A 13,267-nucleotide genomic window follows, 5' to 3' on the forward strand; every position below is an offset into this window, starting at 1 on the left:
TTGCTCGCACACGCTTTTTCAGTTCTGCCCACAAATGTTCTATATGATTGAGGTCAGGGCTTTGTGATGTCCACTCCAATACCTTGACTTTGTTGTCCTTAAGCCATTTTGCCACAACTTTGGAAGTGTGCTTGGGGTCATTGTCCATTTGGAAGACCCATTTGCGACCAAGCTTTAACTTCCTGTCTGATGTCTTGAGATGTTGCTTCAATATATCCACATAATTTTCCTGCCTCATGATGCCATCTATTTTGTGAAGTGCACCAGTTCCTTCTGCAGCAAAGCACCCCCACAACATGATGCTGCCACCCCTGTGCTTCACGGTTGGGATGGTGTTCTTTGGCTTGCAAGCTTCCCCCTTTTTCCTCCAAACATAACGATGGTCATTATGGCCAAACAGTTCTATTTTTGTTTCATCTGACCAGTGGATATTTCTCCAAATAGTACAATCTTTGTCCCCATGTGCAGTTGCAAACTGTAGTCTGGCTTTTTTTATGGCTGATTCGGAGCAGCGACTTCTTCCTGGCTGAGCAGCCTTTCAGGTTATGTCGATATAGGACTCGTTTTACTGTGGATATAGATACTTTTGTACCCGTTTCCTCCAGCATCTTCACAAGATTCTTTGCTGTTGTTCTGGGATTGATTTGCACTTTTCGCACCAAAGTGCGTTCATCTCTAGGAGACAGAACGCGTCTCCTTCCTGAGCGGTATGACGGCTGCGTGGTCCCATGGCGTTTATACCTGCGTACTATTGTTTGTAACAGATGAACGTGGTACCTTCAGGCGTGAACCAGACAGGATGAACCAGACTTGTTGAGGTCTACAATTGTTGTCTGAGGTCTTGGCTTATTTCTTTTGATTTTCCCATGATGTCAAGCAAAGAGCCACTGAGTTTGAAGGTAGGCCTTGAAATACATCCACAGGTACACCTCCAATTGACTCAAATGATGTCAATTAGCCTATCAGAAGCTTCTAAAGCCATGACATCATTTTCTGGAATTTTCCAAGCTGTTTAAAGACACAGTCAACTTAGTGTATGTAAACCTCTGACCCAGTGGAATTGTGATACAGTGAATTGTAAGTGAAATAATCTGTCTGTGAACAATTGTTGGAAGAATTATTTGTGTCGTGCATAAAGTAGATGTCCTAACCGAAACTATAGTTTCTTTAAAATAAATTTGTGGAGTGGTTGAAAAACGAGTTTTAATGACACTTAGGTTGGAGTATGTAAACTTCCGACTTCAACTGTATATATTTGTTTGTGTCCTTGTTCTTCCATCTCAAGCCAGCAACAACTATCCATCATTTTGTTCATCTGCAGGTTCACTGAATTCTGCAAAGGTGGCCAGCGCAGGGACAGAAGGACAGAGCAGCATTGACTCATTCTTGACCACCACAGGTGTCCATGTGTACAGCCAGGGCCACCCCAGGCAGAAGGCCATAACAGAGGCTATACTGCAAGACCTGATCATTTCCTGCAAACTGCCTATGTCCTTAGTGGACAACCCTCACTTTAGGCTTTACCTGTCAGTGGTAGATGACAAATATAGACCAGTAAGTAGGCTCACGTTGACCAGGTGCCTACATGACTTAACACTGAACAAAGAGGCTACAATCAAAAGTGCCCTAGAGAAGACAGAATCCATGTCCGTCACTGTAGATATATGGACTGACATGATCATGAGGGGCTTCATGGGAGTAACGGCCCATGACATGGCTACGGCAGAGAGAAAAAAACTCCCAGACTGGAGTCAGTTCTGTTGAGCTGTGATAGATTCACAGGGTCACACACTGGGGAAAGAAACAGTGATACATTTGAAGTAATATGTGATAGTTTTGGCATGAAACAAACATTTGATTGTCATATGTGATCACGCTGCAAATATGAAAACGGCCTTCACAGTTTGTTTCCCCAAAGCAAGCAATGATGATGATGTGGATAACCCCAGCCTATGGGAAGAATTTGGTGAAGAGTACAATGCGGATGTAGAAGCTAGCCAAACCAACTGCAGGCAACAGCGCTTACAGTGCTTTGCCCATTCATTACAACTAGTGATTAGAGATGGACTAAAGGCAAAAAATCATAAACAGTCTGATGGCTAAGGTAACTAAACTTTGCAGCTTACTACATACTACCTGTGGTCTGAAAGAAGCATTTGAAGCTGAGTTCGGAGCCAATCGTTGTACCCCTGCTGCTGTGTCTACCAGATGGAATTCCATCCTCCCAAGGACACAAGGAACTCTGCTTATCACCAAGGGAATGGAGCCAGCTATTGGAGCTAGTGGACATTTTGGACCCTGCGGTGACTCTCAGTGCTGCCCTTCCTTGTGTACTGTCACTCAACTATCATCTGCAAAGTATACTGAGCACAAGTCGTCACCTAGTAAGTCTTGTAAAAGCACTGCAGCAGTCACTCAAACGCCGATTCCAGGGGGTGTTTGTGAATGTCAGAATGGAGCACTCGGATGAGCAGGCAACAAAACTTCCATTTGGTGACAATGTATACATAATGGCTGCACTGCTGGGCCCATCTTTCTGCCTGCTCTGGCTTGATTATAATGTCCTCATACCACATGAAGATAAAGCTGAATTGAAGGAGTCTTATTGGTAGGTACAATGCATTTCAACATGCAGCGTTTTCTATGTCACTTGCAATCAAATAATAATGTATATTTTTTTCTTCATATACTGTATAGTGTTATTCTTGATTATATACATCATTTAATGACATTTTTTCAGACCTTGTTTTGGCTGAAGCACGGAAAGTCACCATTACGGAGAGCAGTAGTAGAGAAGAAAAAGAACAACCACCTGCCAAAACCTCTAGACTGTTCTATGACCTCCGCAACAAGATCAGCAAGAAGAAAGGAGACATAAAGTCATCTGTCAGAGCAGAGATTATTCGCTATATTGAAGTGACCTCTGATGAAAATTAAGTTGATTGCTTGGATTTTTGGAGAATCCATGCAAAAGACTTTCCAAGGCTCAAGCAGGTAGCAAAGACAGTGTTGGCTATGCCTGCCAGCAGTGCCCCCCAGTGGAGAGAGTGTTTAGTCATGGAGGTCTCATCATGCGCCCTCATCGTGCCAGGCTCAATGCAGGAACGCTGACAAACTTGATCTTTCTGAAACGTAACCTGTCTACAACGTACATTTTCTCTGTCCTAGGGCACAGAATGTAATTTACTACTTGTTACAGGAAATTGTGTTTCTGTTAAGTGTCCAGTTTAGTAAGTATATTTTAGGGATAAAGGTCATTACGTTTGATATATAGGACACTTTAGTAGTGCAGTTATTGAACCGTTGTCAGTCATTTTGGTTTTACATTCATGCTTGTCATTTATCTTCCCTCACCTACAGATTTTCTGTTTGTGTGACAGAATGAAGTGAAATATAGACAAGGTCTGCCACAAAATACCATGCACTTTAAAATGTTATGTTTGCTTTTTTTATATTCGGGAACAATTACTTTTATTAATGTAAACTGTTTACATTTTAAAAGGACATTTATTTTAATTTAAATAGTGCCTGATGTGCTTTCTTTCATTCAAGTATGGACTAATGAACAAGGGATTCTCTTCAAATAATTTACAAGGTTTATAGGCCTAACCCACAGCAGGCAGAAAGCCATTGCCAAAAGGGACTTGAGACTTGACTTAGACTTGGCCCTAAAAGACTTGACTTGCTTGGACTCTAACTCAAAGACGTGTGAACATCTCTGCTGTTATTGACACAGAGGTTTGGAACTTTCTTCTAAATGCTAAAACTGTAGCTAGCACACTTAGCCTTTGGATTAGGTAGCACAGGATAGGAGCAACTTTATTTACCATAACAAATGTATGTGTCCTGTAACCAGGCGGAGAAGAACATCAACAACATCCGGATGTCCCACCAGCTCTTCATCAACGGGGAGTTTGTGGACGCAGAGGGTGGGAAGACCTACAAGACCTTCAACCTCACAGACGGAAAGGTAGGGAGAGAAGATATAGGAGAGTCAGTTTGAATACTTTAGGAATTTGTCCCTCTTTCCTCCATTACTTGATCTGCTCTTTGACAATGACAAATTAATCCACCCAGGTCCTCTTTGAAGAAGAGGCACTTTGCAGCCTCCCAAGTGACGCAGAGGTCTAAGGCACTGCATCGCAGAGTTGCGGCGCCAATACAGCCTGGGGTTTGATCCCGGCCGTGACCAGAGTCCCATATGGCGGCGCACAATTGGCCCAGCGTCGTCTGGGTAGGGGTGCATGTGGCTGGGGGCAATGTGGCAGGCAAGGCGCCTGCAGGCTGACTCCAGTCGTCAGTTGAACAGTGTTTCCTCCGACACATTGGTGCAGCTTACTTCTGGGTTTTTGTGAGTGGGTGTTAAGAAGCGCAGCTTGGCGGGTCATGTTTCGGAGGATGCATGACTTGACCTTCGCCTTTCCCGAACCTGTTGGGAAGTTACACCGATGAGACATCGAAATTACGAAATTGGGGAGAAAAAGTGGGTAACAAAATATATATATATATATATTTATATATATATATAAAGAGGTACTTTGACCACAGTGGGACAACCTGGTAGTTCTAAAGCTACAACATCACTTTGACAGTGTGTTTCCCGTCTCTCTCTTCCTCTCTCTCTCTCTCTAGGCCAGTGGTTCTCAACCAGGGAACTTGGCTTTTCCACAGGGGGTACTTGAGAAGACTCATGAGACAATAGGCTTATTGGTAAAATGCACTTGTATGTACTTCAGGGGTAAACCGGGCAGAGCAAAATTCAGTTGGTGGTATAGTCACCGAAAAAGGTTGGTGAACCACTGCTCTAGGCCGTCTGTAATGTGTCTCTGGCTCAAGTCAGTGACCTGGACCGAGCTGTGAGGAGGGAGAGTGGGGCAAGATGAACCCCGATGACAGAGGCAGACTCATATACAGGTCAGTATATTAGACACAGATACTCATACCAGTATAATATTAAGGTGGCTAGTGGTCTGTCTGACACAATCACGAACTGGTGATTCCAAATGATCTGGAGGTACAGAAACTCAAATGGAGTTTGAGTTTTGATTTGTGTGACTTTTTCCATCAAGGTTTACATTTGTACCTAGGAATGGTGCTGTGTATTTAATTTACAGTAGTAAGTGTTCTATGTGACCCCTCACCGACCCCTTCAGGCTGGCTGACCTGATGGAGGAGCACCAGGAATAGTTGGCCACCATAGACTCATGTAGGCATGTCCATCCAGACCTTCTGCTACTTCACTGGCTGGTGTGACACGCTCCAGGTGAGAGAGAGAGGAACATGGACACAATGTCCATTGTCCAGTATTTTTCATTTTGTGCAACAGATTAGGAACAACTTTATTTAGCATAACAAATGTATGCTGTGTGATAGCAACTTATAAGAAGGTGCTTCGAGGAAAGTGAATATTATCCTTACCTTCATCATCATAATACTACTTCTACTGTGAATATCACAGACAGAGGGGCGGTCATTCCTTGTTACATTTATTAAAGGCGACAGTTTCATAATGCTCTATGACTGCATCTATAAGGTGCTATAAATATGTTTATAAAGCAATATAACACTCTTGATGTGTAAAGGTGATAACATTTTTCTTTCGACAGGGCTGCACCATTCCCATCAACCAGGCCCAGCCCAATCGTAACTTCTCCTTCCCCAAGAAATAACTAATTGGGTGAAATACACCACCAGAATTTGAGAATAAACATGTTGTTTGACCTTTGACCTCTCAGAGTGTGCGCCATTGGTATTCCCTGGAACTATGCTCTGATGATGCTGGCATAGAAAACGTCTGCTTGTCTGGCTGCTGGCAACACTGTGGTCCTCAAACCTGCTCATTTGAGGAGCACCCCCAATACCTCCAACCATCAGACTGCCTTTCCTCTAGGTCATTATCATTAGGCCACACAGTAGCGAAACGTTTTGCAATGGAAATGAAAACATTTGTCAAGGTGTCAGGACCCGGTGCGAGAAACAGTCACTAAATAATCGTCAGAACCCAGAAGATGAGGCAGACACAGCAGTACTAGAGATGGTGGTTTAATAAAAGAACAAAATCTTCAGGCAAAGAAACTAAATCCACAATGTCCAAAAATAAAGCCAAGAGGCACAAAATGGAAATCCTCCAAAATACAAAAGAAACTCCACAAAGTGGTAAAAAACAGCAGGGAAAAACAAACCTCAAAAGACTACTCAAATAATACACAAGAACTAAACCAGGGAACCTCTGGAAAATCCAACAAGAGAAATATCTATATAAAACAAGGCTGGGGCTGGGTGCACACAGGGTTTAAATACTAACAAGGGAATGACCTACAGGTGCAAACAATAATTAGAGCAAGAAAAACAAAAGGTACAAAAAAGGTGCAATGGGGACATCTAGTGACCAAAACCCGAACAGTGTTGGCCAAAACCTGACACAAGGTATATGAAATATGTTTGGAAATAACACATAGCCAGCATGTTGAATAATTTTGGTTATTCCAAAATGTTCCTATTTTCCCGAGGTGACTCCATTGACAGCAGTGCAGTTTGATGAATTAGCAGCGAGGGCAGGATTCCCCAAGGGAGTGATCAACATTCTCCCTGGATCAGGTACATTTGACAAAAATGTTCATATCAAGAGAGAGTTGCACCCATGTTTTTCTTTACACACCTTCGATTTTCAACTGCATCTCAGTTCTCCTCTCACCCCCCTTCAATAGAGAATCTGGGAAAGTGCAAAAATAATTCCTGGATGCCTGACAGGTTGACTTTATACAAGGCTGTGTTGTGATGCTGACAGTTTGCTGGTACATCTTCTGCTGTCTGTCAGGTGCTCTGGTGAGCCAGCGTCTGTCCGACCACCCGGACGTCCGGAAGCTGGGCTTCACCGGCTCCACTGAGATAGGCAAACACATCATGAAGTATGTTGATGTGGGGCCCCATCCTCAAACAATCGCATGGTATGCTTTCGCTGTAAAGCCTATTGTAAATCAGACAATGCAGCTAGATTAACAAGAATTTAAGCTTTCAACCGATATAAGATACTTGTATGTTCATAAATGTTTAATATTGCGATTATTTATTTGAATTGCGCGCCCTCCAATTTCACCGGATGTTGTCGACAGGTATCCCGCTGATGGGACTTGAAAATAAAGGAGAGCCGCACACTCTAGGAGCTCAGATGCAAAAAATATAATATCCAACGGTTCGACAGCCAAGCTGTCTTCATCAGGGTATAATCACAAACACGGCGAGATGACTCGTTTATATAGTGTCAAAAGACACACAGGTGTCTGTAATCATGGCCAAGAGTGGCCTAATATCATTGGTTAATTCTCAAATAATAAAAATGGCATACAAAGAACAGCATACAAAAAACAAATGGATAGCATACGATCATAGATTCATTTTAGACTACACAAGCTTACAAACAATTACAATGGCAAAGTCACAAGAATGGCTTCAGATCAAAGTCTACGTTGAGAACGAAGGGAGCAAGGGTCTTTAAGTTAAAAATCCAGGCAGCCTCTCGTTTTAACAGTAAATTATCAAGGTCACCCCCTCTCCTAGGGAGGGTGACATGTTCGATGCCAATATAACACAGAGACGAAATCGATCCCGCTGATGGGACGCCTAGCCCTAAGAAGATTTATTAATATACATTTTATATAATATAATATACATATATATTTTCAGAATATTTTTAGGCATCAATAACAGTGTATTTACTTGTGTATTTCATGGCATGAGCTCAGTATTCTTCAACAAGGGCGAGAACTTTTGTTTTGTTATAAATGTCATCATGCACCCTGATTGATTCAAAGTTGTTTATTTTAAACAAATGAATGCAATGAAATATTTTCTCACATAGAATCCTATCTAACGTCTGAGTATTCCCCCTTATATTGAACACATTTAATTTCACCTCACAAATCCTGGGTTGATGTCACATTGTTTTGAAGTGATTCCTAGAACATGTAAGAGAGATGTCCTTCTTGTTTAGTCTGCTTTGAGCTTTTTATCTCTGATGTGTGTACTGTACCAAAGAGAGAGGCCAGGCTGTTTACACTGCGAGGTCAACAGACAACAATCGGGGAGTACCCCTGGTTGGCAGCAGGTGTGTTTGTGTGTATTTGTTTCTGCATACTTTTGTGTGTTCGGCAGTTTGTCTCCAATACCGAGGATGATCCTCAGTGGCGGTATCCTGACCTGGACTTATAATAGGATGCTGTGCAGGTGGGTGAAGGGATTCTAGGTCTGGAGGGAAACAGTTTGAGTTGATAGACAGTATGTAGGCTGCCTGTTGTAATATCATCATACTTTATATATTAACTTGATGTACAGTATATTTATCTGGCTTAATGAAAGATAATTGCGATAGATGCTAAGAAAAGGTACAACATAAAAAACTTTCCTACCAACACTCATTTACTTCTTACTTTTAAATGAATCATAAAACATAAAATCAGAATGGGTAGTTAACACATAACACATTTCTAAGTCACAGTAATACTAGGAGAGTGAATCATCTGTGACTCTCCGGTGTTCCCAGTTTGCACATTTGACAAGTGTCTTTCTATTTGGCCTCTCACTCCTTCTCTCGCATAGTCTGTGTAGACCGTAGATGCTTATCTTCCGGATTCTGTTTGTGTTGTTGTGAGGTGGCTGAACAGTGGAAGAGGGGAGCTTGGGGGGTTAGGTCGCTGTGATCTAATGAACCTGATAAGGTGACCTCGCTGGCACGCAGTCACTAACACATCAGTCTTGGCACAACGGGATGACCGAGGTCCGTTACTTTGTGTACAGTTTTTACGCAGCTTAAACGTCATGCGGCGTTTGCATACGTCTAAAAGTTTCGAATAGTTCAACTTTTCATGGACCACAGTCAGACAAAGTAGGATGTATAAGCATACAAAAATGCAATGCATCCGTCTCTGTCTCTACAGGCCCTATTAAATAAATGTCACCAAGTACAACCTCAGACCAGAGGCAAGTTCTGCATAGCAAGTGCCAGACAGTATTCCCTTGGATTTTATTATGCAATTCCTGGAACCCAGTCAATGTGTTTGTAATGCGGTCTCTAAGCTGTGATATACGGTCCCATAGACCTGTCACTTTGTCATTTAACAACAAACCCCGAAAGGCCATGGCTATAAATAATCCAGTGTGTACTTGTACGTTTGACTAAGGGCTCTATTCAATCTGTAAAGCTGAAGCGTTACAGATTCCGCAATATAAATGTAAAGGTAATTTCCGATTTGAACCGACATATGCAGCGTTTACCATGAATGCAGTCTCCACTAAAGTGGGAACATTGGCGTTTCATTTGAATCATGCTGTAAAGCTGAACTTCCACGATGCAGATTCAATAGAGCCCTGAACTTTGTTTTCACTGCACACTGCACACACTGAGGATTATATGGTCTAAAAAGGCCACGTACATACTCAAGTTGTACAACTGATGTACAGCACATTTGGCACAATGGTTTTGATACAGCAAAGTTTTTCTTCAGAAAAACTATTATACAAGCATTGTGGAGACTGCACAATGTTTGTGTTTACTGTACATTTATGTTGTATCACAATAATAGCAGTTGTACCACAGCCATTGTGTCAAATTAGTTGAGTATTTTAGAATTTTATTAAGATCCCCATTAGCTGCTGCTAACACAGCCACTACTCTTACTGGGGTCCACACAAAACATTTAAAATCGGAATTCACGCGTTCATACACTTAGGTCGAACATGCCATGCTTAATAACATGACACATACGCCAGCACATACTCCTTCGTTAATCGTAATATGTTACAGATACCACCCAGTGGGTCATACCGGGTCTCTTGCGGTATAATGTTAACCTTGGTGGAGTCTTTCATATAAAAAACAAATAGAGTCACACCGGATTGGAGCCATTCACCCAGTGAACGGAGTCCCATACATATGTTCCCTCAACACAACCGTGACAGCGTTGACTTTTTGTTATATGTTACAGTCATCTCCAGACATAGTGGGTTTCTTTTACGGTGAAGTGAGATAGATTCGTTGTACAACCTATGTGTGTACGGGGCCATAGAAGCTAAAGTGATTGGTATTTTGACATTTCAGGTTAAGATTTTGTGTTTTCCGCTGACTTTTTTTATGGCAGTTGTTTTCTGGCTGTTTTTTTGGTAGTTGTTTTCTGGTCATACAGGAAACCCCTACCGGGACTTACAATAAGCTCCTGGCACTTGCCTGTAAGCTCCTGCTACCCTTCTCCTAAATGTGTCCTTGTGGAATCTCAAGAACTGGATTTACTGTACCACAACTAATCCTTCAGAAGCTTATGTTGTGAGACTGAAGTACAAGAAGTCGCATGACATTTCCGGGAGACTATCTCTGTTTGTGTCCCTCAACAATTAGATAACTTTTTTTTATTTATTTTTATTCCAGGCATTATCATATAAATAGAATGACTAATTAAGTAGTTATATTTCTATAGGAATTATCTTGTGGGCACAAGCAACACATAACCTCTCAATTATAACTGTGTCCCAGAGTCGTCTAAGCCCTGAGTTTACAGTCCGTATTACAACACAGTGTCCGTGGGGGGAGCAGGAAGGAGAGAGCAGACTGGACACATCACGTCTCAGGGACACCTTTCAGCTGAGTCACTCTGTGTGTGTGGGTGATTTCTGTGTGCGTGCGTAATCACTTAAAAGGGAGAGATAAAGAGCTGGGCTCAGTTTCCTCTCTCCCTCTTTAACAGCATGCAGGACTCAAATCTCTGTCATGGTCATGGATGATTAAAAAGTTATTGACTTTTACTTCACTTCCAGTGTTTTGCTAATATTTACTAAACGGCTTTCCGGTCGATAATGTCGTTTTTTAAATCTGAATTTAAGTGAGAAGGAGAGGGGGATAAAGGGAAGGGGGGGGGGGGGGGGGGGCAGACTTGCTAATAAAGACTGACGCAGAAAGAGCCAAAACCCCATTAGATGCCACCCCAAAGGAGGGGAGACAGTCAACCCACCAATCAAAAAGGAGAGGAGATGTCCTTTAGAGGAGACCGGCCGCGTGTTTGTGAGAGGTGAAACACCTGCTGGCACAGAGGATGCGTCACTGAGTGGGGACAGGGAGGGAGAAGAGAAGAGAGAGAATAAAGAAAACGGAGTTGAGAAAAAGAGAGTCGTCGGGAGGCAGAGATAGATAGAAAATAAAAAGAGAGCAAAGGAGATTTAGAAATAGAGACAGAGTGAAGAATAGCAATAAAACTACAGAGAGAGAAAGAAAGAAAGAAAGAGACCCCGTTTCAGTCTGATAGCCTTGCTCGTACAGACGCCAGCAGCACCCCCTCCCTCCCCCTCCCTCCCTCCCTCTCACAGAAGCACCATCACAACCCACTCTGTCTGCATACCAGAGTACAGGAAACCCCTGGTGGCGATGGTACAGGTACTCTAACGCTTTGCCTCGCAACTCACACCTTATCGTTCTCACTCAATGTCTCACTGCAGTCCTTCTTCTTCGGAGCCTTAGAACCGCGGACCATCACCTTATTACCTCATTTCTCTTCTGCGACACACCGACAAACGACCACCGTCACGTCTCTCCGACCCAACATGAGGAAGGGGCTCCAGGGAAGCCAGGCTGCTCACACAGGGCAGTGGGAAGAAAAGGAGAGGAAAGAGGAGAGGCATCACGAGCAGCAGCAGCTGGGGAGGGCAGAGAAAAAGTTAGTAGCGTTCTGGTTGTCCTTGTCCCAGAGGACGTGGACATTTTTCAGGCCCCGCAGTGGCGAACGCACCGGCTGCTTCCAGCGGAGCCCCTCGGCAGCTCGCCTGCTGAAGAGCGAGGCGTGAGGAGTGCGAGAGGCCAAAGGCAGTCCGTGCCATTCTTCAGCTTCATCCACCATTAGCAAAAACATTTTTTATTTGTTATATTAGTAACGTTGGTTAAAGACAGAAGCACAAGAGAGAGCGACAGGTGAAGGACAAGAGGAGGGAGGGAGGTTCGTCGAATGCCCTCTTCTTCTTTTCTGGGCTCCCTCTGGATTCTTTACCTTAGGGAAAAGCGTTAGGCAGCAGCTGCACTGTTACTTTTAGAACATTACGACAACAGACTGTCATTACTTTTACTTCACGTTCAGAACATTAAGGCAACAAACTGTGACTAAAAAGGCGTCGCGCTGCTGTCGACTGGAAGAACTTCCTGCCCTCCTCTTGTTGTCGTCAAAGCCAGGCCTCCCTCCTCGGAAGAAACTTCCACTCGCGAAACGAAACTATAAAGTTACCATAGACGAGATATTCGTGGTGGAGATTGTTGGAGGTTAGTGTGACAAGGGGCAGGTGTCGCTCCCTAAACCCCCAGTCGTCTTCACAGGAAGAGATGGGGTAACTGAGACCTGCTGAGACCATGGTGGTCACCCATCTGGAGCTGGAGCTGTGCTACCAAGGGAAGAAGCTGAGAGGCTTCACCTGTAAGCTGACCCGCTCCCCCTATGGCTACTTGCCTGAGAGTGCCTGGCTCATCGCAGCCCAGATCCTACTGCCCTTCCTGGTGGCCGGCCTGGGCATGGTGGCGGCGGGCATAGTCATGGACGTGGTGCAAGTATGGGCTAACTTTGTGTTTGTGTGTGTGTTTGTTTGTGTGTCTTGTAAAATACATGTGTGTGTGTGTGTGTGTAATATCTGTGAACAATATCCATGTATTTATGTCTTTTCTTGACCTATTGTTAGGCTTTGAAACAGTATATTTGTGTGTATCAGGGCATGATGTAATGTGTTGTAAATCCCCTTGCATTTAAGCAAAAAACAGGTGAGAGAGGTGCAGCTCAACAGATGTTTGGGCAACTACATTGTTACATTGCTTTGTATCAGTGATAGCCCACATTCCCTGGTAGATAACCCACCAGGGATGGGACTGGTGGGGTTAGAAAAGGGCACACTGGCTACATCCCAAATAGCACACTGATCTCTTTAAGTCTCAGACACACCGGTTTGTCTGCCACAGTACTTAGCACTTCTGAACAGTGTCGGCAGTCAATCTTTTATGTTTACACAGCAAAGACCTTGAAGTCGTCAGCCACCCAGCCTTGTTAGGATACTCCAAACCAGAAGGCGGCAGTAGTGTTGTTTGGCAATGCATGTCTATGTGTGTTGCTATATGGTCTAGTCAATGTTAGCTAGCAACCTAGCTAGCTGCACTAATTGTGCCCTTGTTGATAATAGCCAGATGTTAAGATCACAAATAAACAATTGAATTCACTCTCCATTATCACATACAGGCCTAAGATAAATGTTTAGC

At 43.4% G+C, this 13,267-nt stretch overlaps 1 protein-coding gene across 2 annotated transcripts in view; it reads left to right on the forward strand.

The window, feature by feature from the left end:
- Positions 1 to 10,913: 10,913 nt before the first annotated feature.
- The window catches only part of LOC129841155 (solute carrier family 41 member 1-like), a 31,528-nt gene continuing 29,174 nt past the window's right edge, over positions 10,914 to 13,267 (forward strand). For both annotated transcript variants that reach the window (XM_055909298.1, XM_055909305.1), the window contains exon 1: positions 10,914 to 12,571. In XM_055909298.1, the coding sequence (XP_055765273.1) occupies positions 12,377 to 12,571 (195 nt within the window). In that variant the 5' untranslated portion in view covers positions 10,914 to 12,376. The remainder of the gene's footprint in view (positions 12,572 to 13,267) is intronic.

Source organism: Salvelinus fontinalis, chromosome 3 (assembly GCF_029448725.1).
Source record: "Salvelinus fontinalis isolate EN_2023a chromosome 3, ASM2944872v1, whole genome shotgun sequence".
Classification (NCBI taxonomy): Eukaryota; Metazoa; Chordata; class Actinopteri; order Salmoniformes; family Salmonidae; genus Salvelinus; species Salvelinus fontinalis.